Here is a 27,568-nt window from a genome sequence, read left to right as displayed (position 1 = left end):
GTGTATTGGAGTAGAATTTGAAGGTTGCGCCGAAATTCCTTCACATAAATATTATTAGTTTAAAAGAATTATATGTAGGCTTTCTGACCAAATGGTATCTTTATTACTAAAGAATATAATAATCTCACTGAATTTTGGTAACATAAAAACTATAATCCCCTGTAATTAGGAAGTGTTCAAATTCTATAAAATTGATAAGAAATAATGATCCATGTAAAGGGAGGTATATATATCTCTTGTGACTGATTTACCTGAGTATTAAGGGGAGGTAAATCACTTGCGACTGATTTACCAGAATATTGTAGCCAACCTGTCTACACCTTCTTCGGAACAAAACTGAATAGAAAAAACACAGGGGAAGAAATGTGGATATTGCCAACTCTACAGTCATTATCTTCTGTCTTTTTGTTCACATAATTATTCTGTAATTGTATGAAAAGATTTCTGTGGTTTGATGAATCTGTCATATTCTGTGCATGCTGGATATCTTCTTGTTTGTCTTGTGTTCAGTACCTACCTCATTTGACACTGGAAAGGATCTTGAAATAATGTGCATTATGTCTGCCTTTTGCATGTTGACATGTGCATTGTTGTTAAACAGGAAGATGGTTCGGGCAGTAGCATCTAGATATGTAGTGGGAAATCAGAAAATAACTTCCAGCCGTTGTCTCGTCAGAGACTGGCAGTGAAATTTGAATTGTTTTGCTCAGGTTGAAGATCTAATTGTGTTTTGCTCAGGTTGAAGATCTGACTTGCAAAGTTAACGCGTCTACATTAATGTATGTGAGCACAATTGTGCTACACATTACAATGAATTTTTAAATACTTGAACTGGAAAAAGTGTTGTGATACATCTTTAGGTTTTATTTTCAGTAAATGGCAGTATATATATATATATATATGTATATATATATATATATATATGTGTGTGTGTGTGTGTGTGTGTGTGTGTGTGTGTGTGTGTGTGTGTGTGTGTGCGCTCATGTACATATGAACTGAAGAGAAGTAGCTCTGGAGGGCACGCACTTATGCTCCAGTGCAAGACAATACTGTCTGAGTGTTTCATATCACTTTTCAGCACAAACTGTAGGACTGTAAATCTCTGAAGGAGGCTGCAGCCCATGGACTTGATCCATGGAGATGAATGCTAAAACTGTCAGCTTCGTTTGCAGGTGGTGACTAGCAGTTACTGTTTATTTCATTTTCAGCTGATGGTTTCTGAACAGCACAGTCATCCTCTGTAAGGTACTAAAAGTGAAGGAGCGTTTGTAAATTCAAGTAGTGTTGGGTGTCTATAGGATTAAACAATTTTTCAGGCCTGTCTTTAACAGTGTCTATCATACTAGATATATATATCAATTTTGTGAACCTGTATTCTAATTTTAAGCTATGTGTGTTTATTTTTCAGTGACAAAAGGGAACTTCAGAGAGAAGCTATTACTGATAATCTGGTGCCACAGAAGTGGGAGGACAGTGCCTCACACCACTGTCACACACTCATGATGGAGCTTGCAGTACAGGGTGGCAACTTCATCCATTGCTTGATTCATAATGCACGTCCCTTCAGAGTGTGCAAGACATGTGTGAAGCATTATACTCGCTTCACGACACTCTACAGTAAGCTACAGGTAAGAAAAAAGTGTGTGTGTTTGTGTGTGCTTGCAAGTGCACAGATGTTGTAAAATTTTTGCTTACAAAATTGTGAAATTATATCAAATAAGCCCAGATGTCTTTGTTTTGCATAAAGTAATGGAGGAGGCATTAAAAAACCAATCTTGGTGAAGCATAAAAAAACAATCTTGGTTAAACTTGTAACCTTTAAATCTCTGTAATTTGCGTCTTCCATAAAGTAATGGAGGAAGCATAAAAAAACAATACTGGTTAAACTTTTACCCTTTAAAAATGTATAATTTGCATTTGGGGTGGGGTGGTAACTGTGGTTTTAAAAAGCTCTCATTTATGCTCATATTGATTCAGTGCTATATAAATATCATTATTATTATTATGTTGGTCGTGATGTAACTAAAAAAAAAACCCACCACAGACCCGATCCCAAACGCAAATTAAATACATGGGAGAGAGCAGCTTAAATTTCACACAGAGAAATTTGTTGCGACAAACTACAATGCAATACAGTACAATATATGCTCTTCCTGGACAGAACAGCCCAAATTTCACACACAGAAATTTGTTGTTACATACAGGAGTACAATGGAATACAGTACAATATATGCTTTTCCTGGAGAGAGCAGCCCAAATTTCACACGGAGAAATCTGCTGCGACAAACAGAACAATGCAATACAGTACAATAATTATATGCTTTTCCTGGAGAGAGCAGCCCAAATTTCACACGGAGAAATCTGGTGCGACAAACAGAACAATGCAATACAGTACAATAATTATATGCTTTTCCTGGAGAGAGCAGCCCAAATTTCACACGGAGAAATCTGCTGCGACAAACAGAACAATGCAATACAGTACGTGTAGAGATTGTTCACTGTGTGGTGTGTGCAGGAGAACGACACGTGCAGTGGTATGTTGCTGAAGGCTGACCGGATCCAAGTGATCACCAGTGTCTACACCATGGTTACCTCCACCTGGTCCACCGCTTTCTGTGACCGTCAGTAACAGTAACTCTTACACCCTGCGTCCACCCCCTCCATTTGTGTTCCCTTGGATTTTCATTCATGAGGATGAAGTTACCTTTTGTCCTTTTTTCTTATGAAACATAGATGGTGACTGATAGTGACAAAAGAAATTATTTTCTTATGGAGCTTCATTCATCGTCCTATCTGCATGGATGGTGACTTTGCAAAAAATAAGTTTATTATCCACTTGCTCAATACTGTTTATGTTTCTTTTTGGGGGGGTGGGGAGGGGGGTGGGGGGGTTTGTTTGGTTTATTGGGTTGTTGGTTTTTTTTTGTAAATCCGTGAGATAGTTTAGTGTTATTTGAAAAAAGCATTGAATTTTCAGTATTTTTTTTGTGGTGAACTTCATCATTCGGCATGATCTAAATTTCCTTTTTGGTATACAAAGAATGATTGATTTACTAATTTTCAGTTTCATTTCATCCCTGTAATATTTGTTTATTTGTCATCAGGGTAGTGTTTTTCTTCACAGTCACATCTGAAACTGTTTGATTGCTTTATTCTTATTTCTCTTTCTCAATCATGTAATAGAAACAGAATGACAGATACTCACTATTGTTGATGTTCAGTGAAAACAAAACAGTTTTAAAAAATGCATCATTGGTCAGTATATTTTTTTGCTTTTTATGGTCTGGCCTAATTATTGAGGGAAAAAAGCATAAAAGAAATATTTCTGGAGCAGGTAAAAACGATAAGAGGACTGGTATTCATAAATGCCACTGCCAGTGTGTGATTGACATTATTATGTATAGTATTACCATTGTATCAATAAAGTTAAGAGCCTGAACTGCTTGCATGTGTCCAAACGTAGCAATGGGCGCAATAGCCGAGTGGTTAAAGCATTGGACTGTCAATCTGAGGGTCCTGGGTTCGAATCACGGTGATGGCGCCTGGTGGGTAAAGGGTGGAGATTTTTACGATCTCCCAGGTCAACATATGTGCAGACCTGCTAGTGCCTGAACCCCCTTCGTGTGTATATGCAAGCAGAAGATCCTGTAATCCATGTCAGCGTTCGGTGGGTTATGGAAACAAGAACATACCCAGCATGCACACCCCCGAAAACGGAGTATGGCTGCCTACATGGCGGGGTAAAAACGGTCATACATGTAAAAGCCCACTCGTGTGCATACGAGTGAATGTGGGAGTTGCAGCCCACGAATGCAGAAGAAGAAGTCCAAACATAGTCCCTTTGATAAGGGAAAAGCTTTCTTGTAGTTGTGCCATACATTTTGTTTGAGTGTGGCTTTAGTTCTCTTGTTTTCTGCAAAATCATATGAACGTTTTTTGTTCCAGTCAACAGGTTTGGATATTTAAAAAATGAATACAAAATATAACAAGAGAGGCAAGGCCTTCAAGACTCACTTGTGATACACTTAAAAAAATTAAAAAATCTAATCGTTAAAATGTGTTCTGTATTTGTTATTATAAAGCTTCGGGCTAAAAGAAAAAGAAAAAAAAAAAAAAAGTCCTAACGGCAGATTCGAACCCCTCGTGTTCGGATGAGAAGAAACTGTCTTATCCATTACACTATCGTGGCTCCTTAACTGACATTCAAAAATATAATATATAAACATGCTCTTTTAAAGGGCGATTAATCGATTGCGGTATTTGCAGTGAGAACGCTGTTTAAATCGTATTATTCTGGTGTATCTTGGGCATTCAAAAAATCTTAAAGGGCAATTAAAAATTCTTTTTAAGTCCGCGGTAAAGGAGACGTGGCTATAGCCACAATCACACTGCAACATTTAGCCGTTTTCTCTGGATCTAGATAGATGTACAAGTTCAGTTACACCAGTTGACACGGTCGATTCAATTTCTCTTTTATGTTCATTCCAGTTTTATAGTTTTAAAGTTGATATGAAAATTGAGTATTTTGTTAAACTAATAACATGTAGAGCCAGGTACAAGTACTTCTAAACATCATATGAAGTGAAAAGGACTTCATTTTGAGAAAAGTCAAGATGAAATTTTTGCGTTTCATCAATTCACAGGTATTAACTCTCATGGTTTATTTTTAACTGTGAATTCCGACTAATTCTATGGATATTTTTATGGCAGTTTGGGGCATAATCCATCTTTCTCTGAATAAATATTTAACGGTCTCCTTCTCCAACTTTCCATCACATGTTATCGTGTATTGTCAATTGAATATAGGATTGAACGGGCAGGTCAACAACTTGAAACAAAATGGCATTGTTCGTGTTCGCCAAGAATATGAGCATGTGCTTTGAATATGTATAAATATGTGTATGCAATTGATTTTTGCCCATGACTTTCAGGGCTCAGCCAATAGATCTATAAAGTCCATTTGTCATACTGATTTTAGTATTTTCTGAAAAAGACCGCTTGGGCGAATGAACATAGTGAAAGCCCTGTACGCTGAGAGTAAAATACACAAGCTTTTTATGTATTGAGTATCATTTCAAAATGTAATGTTTAAGATGAAAAAGATCAGTTTAAAGCAAATTAAGCCCCCTAGCATTAATTTCAGATTAATTTCCCTTTTTTACTATCTGCACCAAAGACATGCAAAATAAATATAACTTCCATGCTTAGCAAAAGAAGCTCCCATGTGAACAAAAAATGATAAAAATGACTGCTCTTGTTGTTGCGTCAGAATATCAGATGAAAGTGCTAAGTTTTTAAAAAAGACAAAAAGAAAAATATATAACAGTAAATTCAGTTTGCATATAATTAGGCTTTTTTTTGTGCCCATCCCAAAGGTGAAATATTGTTTTAAACAAGATGACTGGAAAGAATTGAATTTTTCCTATTTTTATGCCAAATTTGGTGTCAACTGGCAAAATATTTGCAGAGAAAATGGCAATGTTAAAGTTTACCACGGACACACACACACACACACATACACAGACAACCGAACACCGGGTTAAAACATAGACTCACTTTGTTTACACAAGTGAGTCAAAAAGTACCTGCCAGGAGGGGGAGGTGGGGGGGGGGGGCTATATATGCCAAAGCCAACTAAATCAGAACGAAATTCATCAGCATTGAATGTAACTGTTTTGATACAATAATAATGATATGTTTGCTTTTTTTTCTCCAGTGTGCTTTGATTCTGTGGAGGAAAACTTCACAACAGGGCAGGTGACATTCAACTATACTGCCGACACCATACTTTTTGAGGAAATGGAAGAGCATTTGTCAACTTGCATTAGTAATTACTCCCACACAGTGAGTATTATTATTATTTTTTTTTTTTTTTTTTGTATTAGGTTAACTCTATTTGGGAATTATGTTAAGTTTACATAATTTAGCTTTTTCTTTTTTTACTGAACAAGAATGGTAAAATTTTTCCAAAAATGCCTTTGGTGCTGATTTTGAACACTGGATTTGAGAGAGATTGTATATTTATTTATAAGAAATTACATTCTTAATCTTGAAGGTGCAAAGCAAAATTGGTCTAAGTATTTCCAATGCATCATAAAGATCTGTCATTCCATGAACTGGAGCAGTGAAGGAGTAAGACATGGGTTTGTTACCTTGCATTACTCTTTGTCACAACAGATTTCTCTGTGTGAAACTCAAGCTGCTGTCCTCCGGGACAGCGAGTCGCTGCTTGCAGTGTCACCCATTTTCTTTTCTTTGTGCCTGCATGTGTACTGGTTTTCCTGTCAAAATGGATTTTTCTACAGAATTTTGCCAGAGACAGCCCTTTTTGTTGCCACTGGTTCTTTAATGTGCACCAAGTGCATGTTTCATTGAAACACATGAGACCTTGGTTTTGGGGTTTTTAACATTTTTTTTTAATCTATCTCATTCAAATAATTAGTTTATTGACCACCACTCCAGGACAGTGGAGGAGGGAGAGAAAATAGTGGTCAGTGTGGGATTCGATCCTGTATGATCAGATTCTCTGCTTATAATTGAATGTGTTACTGCTACATTCTAATATTTGGACTATTCCCTAGAAACTTGCGGACATTTGTGCAGACAAGCAGTGTATGATCCATACAGGGATCATGCAGGTTCTTAAGTTTTTCAAAAATTTTAGTTTTTAAAATTCTTTCTTAAAAAATGACCCAGGTTTATTTGAAGTTTTTAAATTTGAGCCTCTGTATCAGTGTATGACTGATAAAAAAACAACAACAGAAAACCCCCATCTTTTCTGTCAGTGACAAAGCACAGTGGTGATATAATATACTCAACCAGTATTTGATTTAACACAAATTAAAGTAATATGATTTCTTAAAAAAAAAATTATTTGGAAAGGATCTTTGTGACTGAAATGCCAGCACTCAAAATGTCTATCATTTTATCTGGGTTCCTGACAATTTCAATTTCAGTTTCCCACCTTTAATGTTTACTTTTTTTCTAATGTTGTGATTAATACCCTTTATGAACTGTTTCCATGTTGTGACCTATCACAGGTTGATCCCACGGACAACATGACTGAGGTATGCCGGGAATGCAGACCCATCTATAGACAGATGACCAGCCACTTCTCTGCTGTCAAGAAACGCACCAAAGGATGCGTATGTCAGGACATCGTTGACATGGTTTGTGAAGGAAGTTTTTGTTAGGCCTAGTTATCCTCACTGCAATAGGAATTAATTTACACCTTAGTCTGTTGTGAAGGAATGAATCTCAAACAAGGAGGCAAAATTGCATTGGCTGTTAGTGCTGTGGTCTTGGGGGCTAGTTGGTCTTTGGGCACCATCCAAACACTGACTGTCCTAAAGCCCGCTTAGAGAGTGGGGATTAACTTAGGTTAGATGGTTCACTATAATCAAATTCTGTCCCAGATAATCAGGACAGCACATGCCTCCACTCCTGTTTTGACAGTCGGACACAGCAGAATATCATATAAGTAATACAACTAATAGTAATAGATGTGTGACATTTTATCTGCGTTTTATCTGTAGATACTGGTGAATGCTGCAAAAGGTGGTGATCGGGGGTTATGGGATGAATGAGGATATGATCAGGATGTTGTATAGTCTGTGGAACCCTACTTAGGTTGGTACAAAAACCATCCTTGATTTCTGTTAGAGTTCATCAACAAAATTAATTCTTATTCAACTCTTTTCTTGGCAAATGGAAAACCCAGATGATACACTTACTGGGAAAACTTGGATGATACACTTACCAGTTGTAACAAACGTTTTATATTAACTTTTTAGTTAAAACAGAGGATATATAATTTGATTTTTTTTTAAATCACTATTGTGTGATTTGAGGAAAAAGCATTCATAAGCCAAGCACACTTGCTAGACAAATTTAATACACATTTTATATTCATATGAGAGTATATACAGCCAGGGATATCACAGTGATATTCAGAAATGGAAAAAAAACAAATCCCCCTCCCCCCCCCCCCAAATTTTTTTTTTTTTTTTCAGTGAACATCAGTGGAAGAAAAAGTATGGCATAGTTTTTAGTTTCTGGTTTGCTGTAATAATTAAAATTCAGAGAAATGGAACAGATCTCATGATTTGTAGATTTACTGCATTACAGTTTTAGTCTTATATTCTGAACATGGGTGAAGGTCACTGGAGAAGAAAAAAAGCCGAGTGGTATACAAAACTAATTTAAAGCATAATTCCCGTGTATAACCGTCCCATGGTTTTCATGGTGTTGGCTGTGTGCAGATGAATTCCACATGGTTTATGTGGGGCACTCGCTTCAGATGCCCTCGACCTCAGGTGAGCGCATCAAGTGTGATCGTCATCTCTTCTGTTTTTGTCATCATCACCATTCTGCTGTATTCCATGAGCAAAGCTGTGACCAAGATTCCAAGGCCACAAATATTGAAACGTATGTATGAGTGTGTTTTTTTTATCCATGCATTGTAGCAAAAATTTGGATATGGTATTGTAAAGATTTGACATCCAAGATTTGCCTGGAGAAAATCATTCAAAGTGAATGCTTTATACTTCCCTCAGGTTGTGTGGGGATGGGACATGTAAACTTAACTGAAAGATTCATGATGCCTCTACTTTTTAAATGCAGCTTTGTATCAGAGCTTTTCTTTCAAGTCAAGTTCCTCTCAGTTCCACTGTGTACAGTACACTTCTAAGTTCTCAATCCCTTTTTTTTCTTAATTGTTTAAGAAAGAACAATCCATTTGTGCTCATGTTTCGTTTTCTGGACATTGCACTGAGCAGTGTCTGCTGTGGGAATCAGTTTTGCTCCTGAAGCTGAAAACATCTTTTCACTGTGAAAGATAAGACCAAAGGGATAAAACTGCGTGTTTGTGTTGGGGGGCAAAGGGGATAGTGTGGGGTTTGTGACGGAAATGCAATGAAAAGCCTTTTATTCTGCTGGAGGTTATAAGTACATGTATGGGAACCATATTTTCCTTATACCATGTGAAATTGAGAATTGTCTCCATTTGACATCTTTACAAGATAATATTTTACTCTGAAAGGATATTTTACCCTGTCCTGCTGCCAGTAGAGTTTTGAGGACATTTAGGGTGCTAGAGAGACAGAAATAATTACATGGCACCTGGTTTGTTTTGTTTGAAACCACTGAATATTGATGGAAACCATGATGAGTTGTGTTGTATGCAACACTTCAAATTCTAGCAAAAACGAACCAAATATGCGAGTTATACATTTACAGAATATATCAAAGTTATTTTGTTGAAGTATGGAAAAGTTAAATTACTGAAGTGTCAGCATAAAGTGGAGTGGGCCAAAATCACCCCATCCGGGATCCCCTTCAAATGAAAGTCCAGAGCACACACATAGCTAAGGTTGCTCATAACCTGCTGATTTAGTGTTTCTTCATCATGGCGGCATGGTCACTTGAACCACTCTCGAAGCTTGTGTTGGTGAATGTGTGCAGCAAAACGCATGAAGAGGTATCAACAGAGGCGGTATGGGGCGATTTCACTGACAGGAGATTCTGAAGAGTGCCCACTTGTTGCAGCAGCTCACATCCAGGGGGTGTACCGGCAAAGGAATCATTAAGAATAGGAAGCTGAAGAAAGTGTATGAGGAAGTCAGTGTAGCCAGTGGTATGTCCGTATGTATAACACTGTACTGTACATTACTTGAGGATTACTAATTTATATACTGTACATTGCTTGAGGATTACTAATTTATATGTGTGGGACTGTTGATTGTGTGAAAGAGGCTCTGTTATGAGCTTCCACTGGGACTTCTGCCTCTTGAGACTGCATTTTGTTTGTTAAGCAAAATCAATGACACCACTATATGCAGTATGCAAAAAGTAGTAAGTACACTCGAGATTCATGCCACACTGATCTCTGTTACCATAGTTCAGTAGTTAAGGGTTAATGATTATGAAACTAATATAAAGGAACCACTTATCACAAATATTAGGCACATGTATACAACTCCCCCCCCCCCCCCCCCAATATTCCAGGCCCTTTAGATTATAGGATGTGTACCCATATTTTAGGGAATATAGATGGTTTTGTTGGTGTGTGTTTGTTGTGTTGGGGTTCATGTGCTTTTATGTGTAGTGTTGGGCCTGTGTACATTTATTTGTGCTTTCATATCTATAGGACTGCTTTTTTGTCGCATATCTGTTGTGCCTGTGTGTATTTACGTTTATTTATTAATTTTATCATAATTTTTGTAATATTATTCCTATCATTACAATTTTTTTCTGTTTTATTTATTTATCTTTTTAAAAATTATTATTTCTATTTACTATTTCATCAGTTCATTTATTTATCTTATCATACTTCATTTTATTTTATTTTCCCTCAAGGCCTGACTTAATGCATTGGGTTACATTGCTGGTCAGGCATCTACTTTTAGTGTAATGAAAATGGATTTGTCTGAACGCAGTGACACCTCCTTGATTAACTAAACTGAACTAGGCTCAGTCTCCAAACTAATGAGGTGTCTTTTGACTCTCATCATTCATTTCCTGTCATTCAGTCAAGGTTCAGTCATGCACACAAGCTTGCATGTATACTCTAATTCATACATACAAACCAAGTGGGATTTACTACAAAATTTTGTAAGGGACAACTCTCATGTTGCCGTTGCATCAAATACATGCTCCACATGGGACTTCAGTTTATCTTTGACTGGGATGTGGTGCTGAATGGTCTTTGTGTGGTGTTCTGATGCTGACAGCAGTGAATTCCTGTGCTTAGACAGCAACAGAACATGCTTTTGTGTGAAACTGATGGGGAAATGGGATAACTGGTCGCAAGCGTAATACCACTGGCAAAGTAGAGAAGACGGGGCAGAGGAAAAGGAAAGGAAGAATGAAATCTGTCAGCTTTGAATTCTAGTCTCAGTGAACAGACTAAGAATTGGTCTGTGTCCAAGTTATATAGATTTACATGTTATGTATACTGGAATTCTTATTGAAAACCATTCCTGCTGCAAGATTCAGATGTTCTAATATAGAAAGCTTTTCATCAGTTGGCTTTTCACCAGTGACATGTTCTCTAAGAAACATACTCACACACACAGTGGGAGTGAGAGAGAACATCATTTATTGTTTGGATAGGTATAAATTGGTTGTTTTTAATGCGTGAGGTTTGTTCAAAAGTTAAATGAAATAATGTTTTCCTATGCTTTGTTTCAGATCTGATTTTATGAGCACAGAATGTAATTTCTGTGACTTGAACTCAAGGAAGACCATCTTTACCTTGGCCATAAATCTCAGAGAGAACGGTTGATACAGGTTTCTAGATTTCTAATTTTATACATCTTTTGTGATTACCATAAGATTCTACGTCATTGTGCTTTGGCTTTTTGCCTGTGTTGTGATCTCATTATTTAAACATTCAATGCAGATGTTCAGTAACTTTTTAACCTATCTTGAATTTAAAGGCTTGCAAGGTTGCATATTGTCTGAAATTTTACATGCCAATATGATGGGATATGTTATACATGTACGTTTTCTTTTCCTTGGTTTGTATGTTTACAGCAACAATACTGCTTATCTTGACACAAGGTCTGTTGGGGATTGAATCCATATCAACAGTTGATTTTGGAGAGCCAGTAGATGAGCCAAAAAAAAAAATCAAACAAAACAAATGGTCCATTCTACTGTATGTGTAAATTAGATTAATATCCACCTGTACACTCAAAATACAAGTATCCCTTCCTTTAATTTTTTAACCATACTCATATTGTTTTGAACATCCTGCCAGAGCCACTGGAGCAGTGCTTTGACATCCACTGTGTCTAGGGCTTGGCATAGGAAGGTGGGGAGCAGTCCTCTCCTTCGCCAATTGAACCTTTCCCAAGCAAAGTCATGTACCTATTCACACCTCTTAGGGAGGGTTGGGATGGTTGCACTCTTTGGAAGGGTTGCTTGAATTTCCTAACGAACACTGTAGGTGTCTGTATTCTTAGGATTTGGTTGATTTTGGCCCCTTGAATTGCTCAAATATTTGTTTGTAGTGTCAGTTTGTATTGTTTGGTGGTGACTTTTTTTTTAATTGTAATTTGTATTGCTTTTATTCAATAATATTGAGTTAGAAATTGCTGCAAGTGTCTTTTTTAAATGTCTAAAAGATTTCATTGACATTTATATGGACATGGCACATTTATTTGTGTGCTTTCACATACTGGCATATTGGATCTGGAAAAGTGCCAGTTTGGCCGATATGTATACATGTATAATACAGAATGAAATAGTTTTTTTTCACAAACCAGTGCATTTATAGTTGTGTAAATGTGCATATTATGTATATATAATGCAGAATGAAATAGTTTTTGCCAAACCAGTGCATTTATAATTTTGTAAATGTGCAATGTTACAGACTTTTTAAATATGTAATTTAGGATAAAATTTGCAGGCCAGTGACTGGAAAGAATGAAAAATTTATGGGTTTTGTGAAAAGTGCCTTTTGCAAACTGTTATTTGATTGCCAATTGTTTTAGTGAAGGCCAGTGACTGGAAAGAATGAAAAATTTATGGGTTTTGTGAAAAGTGCCTTTTGCAAACTGTTATTTGATTGCCAATTGTTTTAGTGAAGGTCATTTTGCAGTTTGATTGCAGTATTATGTATGAAAATATGAAAGATACCGACACTGATAAATGCTAGGTGTATTTTTCATGATAAGATTGGAGCCAATTTTATTGCACCTGTCTGTCACAATAAAGTATGTGTATATTATCAGAGTGTTATCTGGGGTGAGGAAAGGATGACTGCTATAAAATATGGTGAACTTGTATACATTACAATAAAACAGACTTAAAAAAACACATAATAAAAAAAGAACAGTTTTAATAAATAGTAACAAACCACAACCTAATCCAAACATTAATTTCATGGATTTTCTTCTTTTTTCTCTGGATACTGTATGCAACTGATCAATATAAGCATATGTTGAAACACTGGGGGGAAAAAAACATGGTTTTTTGTGAAACATTGAAAAAAAAAAAAAAGCAGCTTTTATTGTTGCTATGGGTTCTTTGAGTTTCCTGCATATGATTGGTCACTATGAAAACAACATAGCCATCAAAGAAAGGTTGTGCATCTTGTATACAGACAGCTTGGATTTATCAATCAGCCTCATCTGTTTCCTGTCTATCATGCCAACATCTCCACAGGTCCAAAGTTTTGATCAAACATATCGCATAATCCCTAGAAACACTGAATATTGAAGGGAAAAAAATGTATATTCAATTCAGTTATCCAAACTATTACTTGGTTCACCTCACTGTGCAATCAAAATTACACCCGAGGTACACTTGCATCCGATTTTTTTCATATCACTTTCAGTGATACTCAAACTGCGTTTTTGGACATGCTGGTCACACACAGTAACACACAAAATCACAGTGACTGCTCAAAAGTGGAGAATGACCAGTTACATTGTGAAAGGATCATAAAGCTAATGAGTTGAAAATGGATATTTTTTTCTACTTCATGAGTGGAAAATAAATACTTTTTTCTATTCCATTTTATCAATACAGTGTCCAGGTCTGATTTTATTGTCCTGTGACAGATTTTTATAACAATGAAACTTTGACTAAGAGAATCATGGTCCTCAATTGCATTCCAAATGAGGGTAGATTTAAAAGGAATGAAATGAGAAAAAGAGGAAAGATATGAGAAAAAAATGAAGTGAGAATTTTTTTAAAATATAAGAAAAGAAAAGTTTGAAAAAAACACACAAAAAAAAGAAAGAAAGAAAGGAATGAAGTGAGAAAAAACGGGTGAATTTTTTAAAATATAAGAAAAGTTTGGGGAAAAAAAAAAAAAGGAATGAAGTGAGGCAAAAATGGAATGAAGTGAGAAAAAAAGGTGAATTTTAAAAAAATATAAGAAATGTTTAAAAAAAACAACAACAAAAAAGGAATGAAGTGAGAGAAAAAAGGGGAATGAAGTAAAAGAATGAAGTGAGACAAAAGGGATGAAGCAAGCAGCCTCCAGCACGTGTCGGGGAACAAGGTATCTTTCCTTCAATAATCTAAATCAAAACTTCAAGAATCCTCCATGAGGAGAAAAGTGAACCATCTATTCCATCCAGGCCACCTTTACCACCAAGGTAATTCCACATTTCAGGTGTCAATCCAGAGACCTGCAGTCCATCTCAAGTGCCTGGAATTTTCATTTTGGAATCGCCTTATTGAAGTGTAATCAACTTGCTACTGGGTATCAACATACCTGGGATCACATCAGTTGCTATACTCTGAAGAAAAACAGTCAAATGTAAATCTTTAATTGCAGAATGAACAGAACTTGAAACAATCATACTTGAAACAATCATATTCAACAGGCTTACTGAAACAGATAATCTTTCCATAACATATGAACATTTCTCATAAATGTTTAAAATGGAATCACTGGAATACACTGAAAAGAAGACAAGAGCAAACAAACTACAAATGCATCAATATCAGAAACAGCAGTGAGATTGGTGTAAAAATCAGTCATCAAAGCCGAACCCATAAACATTATCCTCATCAAACCAGGACATTCGTTCCTTGGCCTCCTCTTGTTTCCTCATCATCTTACGCTCTTTTGGAGAGGTGCGAAAAAACCGGGATGTTCTCATTGGAGCTTTCCTTATGTTTGGAGTCTTGCAGAAGTCTTTATCTTTGATCTGTGGAAAGAGGGAAAAAAAAGTGAGGATGTAAAAAAAAAAAAATATAATTCCTGCTGTTACCAATAACACTCAGGGATTTTCCTATTTAACGGGTTTCTTTTTAAATGCTTAACTGTAAACTTTGCATGTCACTGTTATTTCACATCCATTATTTTTAACAACATGTTTCCTTTTTTGTTTCCTTTTAGCAAGAGCACTTATACATTATTCTTTAATTTCAACTGTCTCCACATCTGTGTGTGTGTGTGTGTGTGTGTGTGTGTGTTTTCTTCTATTGTTATATGTGTGTTACCCTGTACTGTCAGGATCTACAAACTAAATTTGGTCAACATGTGTCTGTTAGCTTCTGGCAGGTATTAGGCTCATTACACACAACACATTCCCTGTGTTATCTGACAATGCTTGGGTTTATAACAGCTGAGTTGAGCTGAGTCATGCCGGAGATTAGAAAAGAGAGATAAACCACTTGCAGAAATTGCTGAAGTCAGGCAGCCTGCGCCGCGACACGCATTCATTATTCATGAGCTGCCTTTGCCCCGCCCAAACGAAAGGAAAGCGTCAGTCGAACGCAGTCTCCTGAGTGATTTTATAATTTGGATTACACCTTTTTTCCCTTTTCTGTTTGCTTCATCCCACGCAGATGTCAAACTCAATTTTGTTGTGAATAACATTCCTAAATATTTATATGTATTGGTTACTTTTATTTCCCTATCACCACAGCACCATTTTTCACGAGTCAAAAGATGACCTCCATTGCGGAAAACTGTAATATTGGTCTTATCGAGATTCACTGTTTGTTGTAGTCTGTCTGTTTCTTGGTTAAGGGCATTTAATTGATTTTGTAACCCTATGGGTGTGTCAGACAAGAGAACAACATCATCAGCAAATAGCATTAAGAGCAAATCTGTTGCGCCAGGTATCATTTGTATTCCATGTCTCCCCTTCTTTGATAACTTCACTGCCAATTCACCGATGAAAAAGGAAAACAGCTGTGTGCTTGGCATACAACCTTGTTTAACCCCTCTTGGACACTGAAAAAAGTCTGAATAAATACCTTTGTCACGAACACATACAAGTACAGAATCGTAGATGCTTTTAACAGCCATGTAAAACTCCCGAGAGAGAGAGACAGAGACAGAGACTTAGAGAGAGAGATAGAGCACAATACAACAGTCTGCTCGGGCAACATGAAGCGTTCGTATATATATGAATTATATATATGATTATGTACAAAAAGATAGATTTAGATTTACATACTGATAGATCTATATGAAATTATGTATATATGTATTCATGTATGTATGTATAGACAGATGTTAGAAGAGAGACAGAGCTGAATGTGTTTTATGTTTTGATATATATATATATATATATATATATTTTTTTTTTAAGAAATGGTGATGTAAACCAGAAAGTGTGAAGAAAAAGTAGCGTTACGAAAACGCAGTTCAATAATTTATAACTGTCTCTCTCATGTGCAACATTGCGCTCGGGGAGGGGGGGGAGTTGGTGGTGGGGGGAGCTGCTTTATTTTCTTTTTATATTATCTATATTCAAGCAGATGCAAACATGCTAAAAACCAAAGCAAAAATGAATCGGTTTTCATTGTATACAGCGAATCTTACTACACGTGGGAAATTCCAGGCGTAACTTAACTTTCGCTTTACTGCAGCTGAACCGTCAGAACCGACCAGTTTCCTTCGGGTGGGGAAGGAGAGGGTGATTTACCCCCACCCTTCCGCACTGCGTGTGTGCCCCAAAACGGCTTCAGCACTGTTATAGACAGAAAGAAGGGGCCTGCCGCGAGTGGTTTATCTCTCTTTTCTAATCTCCGGTCATACTTAGCAAAAAGTTATGACCTCCCTAACATCCTTTTCAGATCCCAAGGCATAGGTGGCTTCGATCAATTTTTTTTTTTTTTTTTTTTTTTAATCAGTTACCGCTTTTAGTTGTTTTTTTTCCACAGTATATTTTGTTGTCTTGTTTTCTTCCTCATCCTTCATGGGCTGCTTTTGGAATTCACTGAATTGTCAATTTCCCTTGCTATGACTGAGAACACTAAACTGACTTTTGTCTCCGGATCTACAATCTCTGCACTGCCTGCCATTGGACATCAACAGCATGCTTGGGATCCACCATGGCATATATACACCAGTCACAAAGACCCAGAAAAACTGGCAATGTGTCTGAGTGCCTCTGTCAGCAGTTCAATGGCAGGGGAACAGGACCGCTCCTTGACACTGGTATTGCAGCACCAGTGGTTGTTAACTCGTTCTACCTCACAGCTACATGCCTTCTACAACTCCCCTGGACCAGCACTACATGTGACCACTACAGAAAACACGGTGGTTCACTAAAACAGCGAAAATTGATGAAGAATTGTTGATTTAATCAGTTAAACAAAGCTTCATTTTCATGCTTCCGCAATCCGTAAACGGTTCAGTTTAGAATGCCAACTGTACCAAGCAAGAACAAACAAAATTAGAATAGTGTGTTGGTATGAGTTATCTTGTACCTGGAGTAGAATGAGTTAATACACAGACATCTCCAGCTCTTTCCCGTTGCTTCCCCTGTCCTGTCCATTTGCTTATGTGTAGAGCTGGTTAGATGAGGATCATGTCTTTCTCAATGAACCATGTCTCAGTGAAACACAGAAAGCTGGCCTCTCTGAACTAATGCATGAACCTGACACTAGCTTTCATTTTATCAGGTTTGTTATACAGGATTTTACTGTCATCATCATGCACTTTCTTTAACATCAATACAACAGCCCCACTTCATGTGATACTGTCAGTGAATGAGCCGCCAAACAGAATACATGAACAACAAACTTCACCACAGTACAAACAGTTCTGTAGTTGTCAGTGGTGGAGTACGCAAAATGGAAGCACCCAGGAAAAACAAAAGTTCACTCTGCATTGTAAAAGCAACAGATACTGGCACACTTCGTCAAAACGTGGGAACCAACAACACAGTCACTTGTCTACATCTAAAAACATGAAAAAGTATTTACAGAAAGATAAATACTCATGAACATATTGCACAGCTGAGAAACACAGACTAAGGGAGATAAAACTGTATAATTTTGTCTGACAGTAGTAACACTATTTGTTGTTTCTTGAATCTTATTTTTTCTTTTTTTATGGTGTAAATATTCTTCTGATTACTCATGGCACTGGCTCAAGCATGCTGAACGCTGTGCACTATTTCAGGACAACCAATTTCCTGGCCTACTTGACTCAGTAGCAGTGCTGACTCCTGTGGTGTGTGGCCTCCTGACGACCTAACAGTGTCAGTTCATAGTGGACTGCTGGTGCTTGGACTGTGGCACACACACTTGGCTGTCAGTATGAATGTGGATTTGGAATAAGCAGTGTGATGCCAATTCACTTTAAGGTGTTCAGTTCTGCCTGTCCTGATTCAGAATTCGCAGGGCTCCACTTATTAAGCCCGTGCTGGCGACAATAACTGAGTTGCTGTAGAGTCTGACTAAGTGTTTACCTGGGAGAGGAGACCGTCACCACGTCCCACCAACGACAGTCCACTGTGAAACTGCCAACAACAAATACTTTAGCAGGAACTTTGCACAAGCATGAATGTGGAAGGGAAGTCAACACTAGGGTTACCATGAGCACAGAGCATGAAATAACACAGGATCTGGGACAATTTTTTCTGTATTTGATGAATGATGATGATGATGCAATGGAGGACCGTTTTAGGTTTGGGACAACATGACAAGGTACTCAATGCTTCTTTTAACAATATATCCAAACATCAAACAGGCATGAGAGATACAGACAGCTGCAATATTGGTCAGGAAGAAAAACACATCCATGAGGTGAATGACTCTTGACGAAATGGCCGCACTCTTTCCACTTGAGCCTTTAGTGCGCTCAACTCTGGGTAGGAGCCAGCCTTGGGGAGTAGAATCTGTACCCTGATCTTGTATCTCCCAGTCATCACTCTGCAATGTTATCACAGGGCCATGGCGGCTGGTCTCATTGATGACCCAGTCATGCCACTGTTGATATACATTTAACTGGAGAAACAGATGGGAACGCCACAATGGCTGGCAATGTACAGTTGAGTCACAGACAAGCAATTATCATCAGATATATTGAAAGGTTAAAAAAAGGTGAAAGGTCCCACAGCTTTTTCATCAGAGCAGTTAATTCATATCCACTGTGTCTATGGCTCAGCATAGGAAGGCAGGCACCAATTCTCTCCGTTTCAACCTTCCCCAACCAAGCAGGTCACACCTGGATGGAGTGTGGAAAATTGGAGTAAAGTGCCTTTCCCAAGGACACAACACCAGGTCGAAACAGGGAATCAAACCCTGACCACTGGATTAGAAGTCCAACATCTTACCAATACAACAATGGCACCTACTTTTATTAGACCAAAGAAAAGCGGGTTAAACACCAACCTGAATAGGCTCAGGGGAACTGCTCTGTACTGCGGTGTGAGTGTTTGGCTTCAGTTTAGTTTTCTTTGCCATGGTCTCCAGTTTACAGCTCTTACTGGGGGTCAGTACCACAGGAGCTGAGAGGCCTGAGCGATTCTTGTGGGGAGAATGACGCAAGCGAAGAGGTGTACGCGGACCAGGCTTTGTGTGAGTCAGAACCTGATCCTGGAACCAAATACGCAAGTTTTATTCAAATGAACAGTGAATGGAAAACGGTTCTGTTTGCAAATTTGTGCAAGTAATATAAACATACCAAAATTGGAAACAAAATGACACGATTTTTGTCCAAAGTTTAAGGATTAGAATATGAGGATGATGATAATCACATTCATAGCTGGCAATAAAGGGCATAAAGCTTATAGCAGATTTATGCTGTTTTTCTTAAACTATGATTATCGGTGTTCATACATACCCCTTGCAAATTCTCAATCCTTCACTCACTTCTATTTCCAACTCGATAGAAGACTCGGAATCGGTGTTGCTTTTTTCAGATGTGTCAATGGATGGGGAGATGAATGCCACCTTTCGTCGCTTGCTGATGGAACCTGTCTGTCGCAGAATACTTCGTTGTGGATTTTCTGCAGGCTGACCCTGGATTTGAGCCACTGGGGTTGTGGGCATCGATGTTGTTGCCAAGCTGTCCTGCTGGACCGTAATGTTACTTTAGTGCTCTGCAGTCTTTGACAAAGGATAACATATTCTATGACAATATTTCATTTCATAACCAAATTTAATGTCAAGCATGCTGTTGTTTAAAACGAAAGGATCAGGAAAATTTTAATTTCTTTTGGTAATTGATGACTGTACAAAAACTGATTTGACATCTGATTCATGAACTGTTTGCAAAATTCTATGATTCTACGAAAAATACGAAAATAAAAGTTATCTTATTCTATACTAACTATCCAAACTTTCATATTCTAACTGCAAAAACAAAGCTGTTTTTTTTTTAAAATTCAGTGAGACAATGAGACAACATATGTATTTGACATGAGAGAGAGAGAGAGAGTGAGAGGGAAAGAGAGAGGATTCAGTTTCAAGGTGTCATAGCATGTGGACTCATTCATATTAGCTACACCACATCTGCTGTAAAAAAAAAAAAAAAAAAAAAAATCTAAACGAAAAAAAAAGAAGAAAAAAAGAATGGATGCCTGACCTTTGCATAAAACTAGTGCACTGATCAGGCCTTGAGAGGCTACCCTTTGTATAAGACATTAATGTAAAATGAAATAAAATAAGAAGCCAAAACAAATAAGCAAATGTAGCTAAGTGAAATATCCGCGAAGGCAAGTCATGGAAATAAAACAAGAGAGAAAAACTGGCCTTGCTCAGCAAACCCATGAGCACCCACACATGCACAGAAATGGACACAAGCGTGCAAATGTGCACATTATGTGAAACATACAGCTTCCATGCTGTGGTTCAAGTGTGCCACAGACTGTGTCGCTGACTGAGTGTGGTTCATGTCACACACCATGTCTGTCTGTAACAAACACATGCAACCTGTTTCTTATCACAAGCCACCCCAATGAAGAAAGAGCACAACCACAATCACTCATAAATCATCTCAATCACAGCACACTCTGGAGCAGGCAGGAATACACTGGAAACAAGCCCTGTTAACCCACACTTTCTTGTACCATTGGTTTGGGAACTTGGAAATGGGACCAAATTAAGTTTAGAAGTTTGCTGTGATGCAACCTTTTCTGTAACATTCATTCAGAATGTTCTTTCGTTTCACACTTGTTCATGTGTTTATCTATTTGTGTTAGCATCCATTCGCATGCAATGTCTTCTTCAAATTAGCCTCTCGATTTCAGACAAAACATTCAGAACATGGTTAAAAAAAAAAAAATAAAAATAAAAAAAAGCCAGAAAAGGAATCCAAACAAATACACAAAAGGAAACATACACATATGTGCATTTAATGTTTACTCATCAACGTCAACTTCTTCACTAACGTCACCATCATTTGTGATGGGGTAAAGACAAGAAAGCAACACTGAAGACAAAGGAAACATTTTTTTCATAAAAATAAGGGAGACTTCCCATGCTTTTTCACAAACTGCAAGAAAGCATGGGGACACTTCCCACACTCCATGGTAATTGAGAGGACATGCTGTAGGGAAATGATCACGCTCTCTCACAATCCTATGCTGTTTTGTAAAGTGAGAGGATGAATGGGGACATACCTTCTTCCAATGTGAGGGAAAGCATAGGACTGCAAGAAAGTGTGGGCTAACAAAACCCAGAAATATATAAATTTTCTATATCCATGATGACCTTTTACCATTTTTCTCTGATCAATTCACGGAAATCCTTTCAACAGTTGCTATTAATCAATGTCTTTTGCAATATACATGCAGTTGCAAGCAGTTGTATAAAATGTTAAAATACACACATGCATCTATTAAAGAACAGAACAAAACTTATGTTTTAGCTTTCAAGACCAATGCCCCAGATTGGTAACTTCAAATTCTGAGAACAGAAAATCACAAATCCACACTCACCTGTTCTGCATGTACAAGTTGGTCTCGTAGACTTTCAATCTCAGCAGCTTTGTTCTTCTCTAGCTCTTCCTATTCAAAACAATACAATGATGTCAGTGTCCAAAAAGATTTATCTGCACATCCAATATGCCTATTATGCATATGTATGGAAGAGCATGTCAACCATTCTGTGTGTATGCTCATTTTTGTGTGGTGTGTACATGTACAGTGCATGTGTACCAGTGTAAGCTGCTCTTGTGTGTGTGTGTGTGTGTGTGTGTGTGCACACGCTAGTGTGAACTTATGCAAATGAAAGATTGTTCTTACTGTCCAACCTACCAATTCAGATTTCAAGGCCACTATCTGTTGCAGCAGACGTTCAGATTCCTCTCTCAATTCCTTAGTGGTGCATTCACTTTGCTGAAACAAGTCATATCGGTGGGAAATAAAAACACATTGAAATGCAACACTGCAGATATTCTACCCTTCCAATACAAACATCCTGTTTAACAGCTGACATCAAAAGTTCTGAATCTACAGACCGATTATTTTGCTGAAAAGTTGCACGGACATTTTTGTCTTTACCGATATGTACCTTCCCTGAATACTCATAACAATTCTGTGCAAGACATTTAGCCATACTGAAACAATTATTTAGGCATTTAACAATTATTCAGGCATATCACTAGGCAATATAAAGTTATACTCATCAAAATATGATGAAGAAATATTACATTTTCATGTCCTTTAACTGTACGTACCTGACTGACAGTAGTCAGTTGTGCATTCTTGCACCGCAATTCATCAATCTCTTTGTCCTTTTGTGTCAGAAGTTTCTGGTGGTCACTGGTGTATTTTTCTAAGGTGGCGGTCATCTCGATGATCTGACGTTCACACTGCATTATAGATTCAGTTTTTTCTTTCTGTGCCTGTGCTGTTTCCTTCCGCAACTGCTCCACCTTGACAATAAAGAAAACAAAACAGCAAAATTAAGAAACATACGTCCTGTAAAATTATCTGTGATGTGACTTCATGCTATTATTTCCTTTTCATTTCACTGTAAATACTGTTCATATGTACTCATTCTAGACAAGCTACATTAGATTTGTAAGTTGTGGCAGTCTGTGAAAGCAACATGATCTGCAACATAATGTGATGAGGCAGATTTCAACATATAGTTAACACTCCATGAAGTATGTCAACCATGCCATTTGTTTTTGTGACACTACTGCAGATCTACAATTGTTATTGTCAGTTACGGCATATCAGTTCCATCCGTAAATATCTGTCCACTGATACAACATCTAAACTTGTCGTTTCTCTCATTCTCTGTAGTATCAACTACTGTAACTGTATTGTCTGGTTTGCCTGCTTCATCCATTCACTCTCTGAAGCGCATACAAACTTTGCATCCGGACTTGTTTAAAAAAAAAAAAAAGAAGATCTGAGCACATCACTCCTCTCTTGCAACATCTCCATTCTACAAGATCAGCACCCTGTGTTATAAATGTACATTTTTACAAATCTGCCCCTTCCCATCTCTGTAGCTACCTTCACCTCTACACCCTATCTCGCTCTCTGCATTCAGCTTTGGATCTGCTCGTTTCCGCACACCCAGATTCAAACACTCCACAGTCGGCCACCACTCTTTCTCTATTTCTGGACCTTGCACTTGGAATGAACATCTTCTTTTGCTTCTTCAGGTCTCTGAACTCAACTCTTTCAAGTCTGGCCTTAAAACCTGCCTCTTCCAAAAACAGCTCCCCTCTCCCTCCTCTGCCTCTTACTTGTCTTCAGTTTCACTAGCTTTGAATCTACATATACTTATATGTTTTGTTTTTTCATGTTTGTGAATTAGAGTTAAGCATGCATATGATAGACTGGTATGTAAGTGCTTTGATTTGCCTCAGCACAAGATACAGCACTATACAAATTTTTTCTCTAAATACTAATTATCATTATCATTTTTGACTCACTTGTGTAAACAAAGTGAGTCTATGTTTTAACCCGGTGTTCGGTTGTCTGTGTGTGTGTGTGTGTGTGTGTGTGTGTGTGTGTCTGTGGTAAATTTTAACACTGACATTTTCTCTGCAAATACTTTGTCAGTTAACAACAAATTTGGCATAAAAATAGGAAAAATTCAGTTCTTTCCAGTCATCTTGTTTAAAACAATATTGCACCTCTGGGATGGGCATAAAAAACTAAAAAAAGAAGCCTAATTATATGCAAACTGCATTTACTGTTATATTTATATTTTTTGTATTCTCTAAACTTGGCACTTTGACCTCTTATTCTGACACAACAACAAGAGGAGTCATTATTATCATTTTTTGTTCAAACAGGAACTTCTTTTGCTAAGCATGGAATTTTTATTTATTTTGGAAACGTTTTGGTACAGATAGTAAAAAAGGGAAATTACTCTAATTAATGCTAGGGGACGTAATTTATCACAAGTGAGTCTTGAAGGCCTTGCCTCTCTTGTTATATGTATGCAGAGCATTTTATAGATTTGAGCCCATTTAAATATAAAATGGTAGGGGTTTCGTTGGTTAAAAAAAACAAAAACAAAAAAAACAATGAAAAGTACTGTATCCAGGCTAAGAAGAGTTTGTCCTGACTGAGTAACATATTCATTACTGTAAGAAAACTGAAGTTCAAAAGTTAACACTGCCTGCATTAATGTAATACTCAAATCTGTCAGTGTAAAACTGTTTTAGAAGTATAATATGTAAAAAAGACAATTTCTTTTTTTTCAAACATGAAAGCAATGCATGAAGTAAAACAACAACCCCACAATGAATCAACAAAAGCCATAAAATGATGCGTGCTCCTTTACTTTTTTTCCCCTACTGATTACCTGCTGTGCATTCAGCTGTGCCTTTTCTGTTTCAAGTTCCAAGTGGGACTGCAGAGAGGCAATGATTTTATCACTGTGGTCCTTGGCCTGTTCACTGGCCGACAGCTCCTGCTTCAGGTAGTCCAACTCTCGACTCTTTTCCTCCTGTTTCTTTTCCTGGGTTGTCAACCTGGTGCGCACTGACTTCAGCTGTGAGAATCATTTTTACATTCACTGATGTTAATCATTTAGGACACTATTATTCATATGGAATCTTTCATTATGAAACGTTCAATAAGATTTTTTCTCTCTCTACAGTCTTATAAAAGCAGCACTCTATTAGGTTTTTATTGTGTATGGTTTTAAGCGCCTGCAAACCAATACAGGAACATGTCTGTGTCCAGAAAGAAACAGATTTATGTCTATGTCTTTCTTTACAAAAAAAAATATGTAAGCATACAGGAATAACCCCATACAAGGAGTACCCATTTAGAATATGAAAAGAAGAAGCAACTGGCACACAGAAGTGCTCTGTCAAACTTTGAAAAACAGAATGAAATAAACATATAATATTGTTAATCAAACAAGAAATGACACTATTCTTTAACTGTCTAAGAAAAGTGTGTTCTGCAAATCAAGTGCTGACAGGTAGGGTGAGCAGGCCAGCTTTCATGGTGGAGTTTTTTGTTGCTTGCAGAGCAAGAAGTAGGTCATATGACATCATGAGCAGCCCACTACCATAACTGGCTTCTCTGAGTTTGCACTGCTTTTGTTCGGACAACTTTTTGGCAGAGTTTATACATGGATCAGTTCGAATACATAATGGCAGATATATGACAAGAAACACGCTCAAAGTAAACATAGAAGACAAAAGCAAATAATGGGTGTAAGTATAATACCAAATGTATCTTATCAACTTGCAAAAATAGTCATCGAAAATGTTCAAAATCATTTCATCAGAACACTGATTTCCACGACAAAAGTTTGCAATTTGGTGACCTGGAAAAAAAGGAAATGGAGACGCGCATGCACACACGGTTCTCACTAAAAATAACTTGGGAACCTCCATGAAAATCATATGTACGTGGGTCTGCACACCCTCCCTAGTGAGTCAAGTTATGAATGTAACTCACCAACAGAATTAAGTGCATTTTAACCTGAAAATTCCAGCCGACTTCTTATCAAGATGTAATTTAAGCCAACATGTAAAAAAAAGCCTATAAAAAACAATTATCAGTAACATGTCTCTATATTCAAACCCACCATTTGTTATTTGAGGACCAAGGAGTCCAAAACAATCAAGCCAATCCTTCTGGCAAGATTGTGCAGACAGACATGAACCAGAAAAAAACAGGCTGCCGACATACATATCATACCTCTTTCTCCATGTCCTTAATGGTCTTGTTCTTGGCCTTCATGTCAGCGTTGAGGTCCTTCACCTGCTGCTCCAAGTGTTCCTGCTTTTCTATACTGGTCTGGCGCTCCTTCTCTGCCACTTGACCCTGACAATGTAATCAACTCAGGTGTGCCTGGAAAGGACGACAGGAGGAGCAGAACACATTCCCCTACTCTCTGATCATGCTGCCCATCCTCAATGGCTTCTTGAGAGTTATGCTCTGTTCTGATTCCCCATCCCTGTTCAAGTTTCACTGATTCAGCCGACCCCCACACCCCCTCGAGCACACAAACACATACATACTCTGTACACATGGATTGTACAGGCATGTACACAGATGCAAAACAAATTGGAATGGGTGAATCGGGATCACCAGTTCAGTGACAGGAGAGTCAGGAATAGGCAATCTGGGCTGACATCCAGTGGGACAATGTGGCTACTTGCCTCACCAACTGTGCCTACTTTCTTGACCAGTTATTTTTTAGCCACACACACTCTGGAAGAGCTACATCACTGCCTCTGTTGTAATGATTATAATATTAGATAAAACTGGGTCCAGGAATGAGTATGTAGCTTATATTGTCTGTGGTTCTACACAGGTATACAGGTGCATATTTTTGGATGATTTTCTTTTTTTTGTTGTTGTTACTGATTTGGCTCCCTTTTTCAGATAAATATCAATGGATCATCAGAAATGAAAAAGATGAAGAATTTAATATAAAAAAAAATCTCTTGTTGATGTTGTTTTTCATCGTTATGTGCTGATCACATTGTTCAGAAAGGGGAGTGGCTTGTGGATTCTATACATTACCTTTGTTTCTTGCTCTCGCTGAAGATTATGTTTTTCTTTTTCAAGGTCAGCAAGTCTGGCTTCAGCAGAATCTTTCTCTTTCCTAAACAGGTAATAAATCGTCAAAAGTAACTGATTACAGAGATATTACATTAGAATGACCTCTACTCTGCAAAACAAAAAGTGTCAACAATAAAATGATCATGGTACGCTGCAGAGATTGTTTGGAGCAGTAATTACTACCTAATGCTGATAGTATCAATAATTCAAATAATCTTCTTACTGGAGGGATCATGGCTGTCTTCTCACTTCTTTCCTCCTGATATTAAGTTGAACGGTTCCACCTGACTGACCTTGACTGCACCATGACCAAATTCCAGACACAGAGCAAACAGCATGCTGGATGCAGTATTAGGGGCTTCTTTTTATATATATATATTTTTTTTTTTTTTTTTTTTTTTTTTTTTTATTTATTATACTATCTGCTGCTAGTGGAATGCTGATGTGCTTTTATAACTCCACAATGTGCTTGCTTGACACTTTTTATGGAGTTTTTAATCATGTGATTCATGGAAATGTATGTGTGTGCTCTAAATAGTCAAAGTGAGAAGCGTTTGTTTCTAATAAAGAATATGTTGTTGATATGTACAGTGTATTCTTTGTGATACAGTGTGACTATAAATAACACGATGGAGTCATCAGCTGAACACACATTAACACTGTCCTGTGGGAGAGTAAACTCTTCGTGCTAGATACCTGGGGAAAGTGTCAAAAGACAGAAAAGAGATGTTTAAAAAGAATGCAAGTTTCAGTTTCTGAAGGAGGCGCCACTGCTACACCATCTGCCAGGCAAATGCCTGACCAGCAGCATAACCCAACACGATTAGTCAGGCCTTGAGTGCATGCATATTTATGTATTT

The 27,568-nt window shown here is 37.5% G+C and overlaps 2 protein-coding genes across 3 annotated transcripts in view; one reads left to right on the top strand and one right to left on the bottom strand.

Moving 5' to 3' along the window:
- The first annotated feature begins 1,391 nt into the window (after nt 1–1,391).
- On the top strand, nt 1,392–9,909 carry LOC143283271 (osteopetrosis-associated transmembrane protein 1-like). Its single transcript, XM_076589455.1, has 6 exons — nt 1,392–1,628; nt 2,516–2,621; nt 5,717–5,844; nt 7,041–7,169; nt 8,262–8,427; nt 9,463–9,909. Exons 1-6 carry the CDS (start codon nt 1,500–1,502, stop codon nt 9,585–9,587), a joined length of 783 nt encoding a protein of 260 aa, XP_076445570.1. The 5' UTR covers nt 1,392–1,499; the 3' UTR covers nt 9,588–9,909.
- A 3,950-nt stretch (nt 9,910–13,859) lies between these two features.
- The window catches only part of LOC143283270 (uncharacterized), a 34,690-nt gene continuing 20,981 nt past the window's right edge, over nt 13,860–27,568 (bottom strand). The window contains exons 21-31 of one of the 2 annotated variants that reach the window (XM_076589453.1): nt 26,670–26,751; nt 25,839–25,964; nt 24,484–24,672; nt 22,388–22,585; nt 21,966–22,046; nt 21,648–21,716; nt 20,543–20,620; nt 19,579–19,779; nt 19,099–19,302; nt 18,174–18,224; nt 13,860–14,669 (exon numbers count right to left, since the gene is read on the bottom strand). In XM_076589453.1, coding sequence (XP_076445568.1) covers nt 14,493–14,669; nt 18,174–18,224; nt 19,099–19,302; nt 19,579–19,779; nt 20,543–20,620; nt 21,648–21,716; nt 21,966–22,046; nt 22,388–22,585; nt 24,484–24,672; nt 25,839–25,964; nt 26,670–26,751 — 1,456 coding nt within the window. In that variant the 3' untranslated portion in view covers nt 13,860–14,492. The remainder of the gene's footprint in view (nt 14,670–18,173; nt 18,225–19,098; nt 19,303–19,578; nt 19,780–20,542; nt 20,621–21,647; nt 21,717–21,965; nt 22,047–22,387; nt 22,586–24,483; nt 24,673–25,838; nt 25,965–26,669; nt 26,752–27,568) is intronic. The other variant, XM_076589454.1, reaches the window with a different exon arrangement.

The sequence above is a fragment of the Babylonia areolata genome, chromosome 6 (genome assembly GCF_041734735.1).
Source record: "Babylonia areolata isolate BAREFJ2019XMU chromosome 6, ASM4173473v1, whole genome shotgun sequence".
Lineage (NCBI taxonomy): Eukaryota > Metazoa > Mollusca > Gastropoda > Neogastropoda > Buccinidae > Babylonia > Babylonia areolata.
Note: the sequence above shows the minus strand (reverse complement) of the source record. Positions and strands in the feature narration are given on the sequence as shown.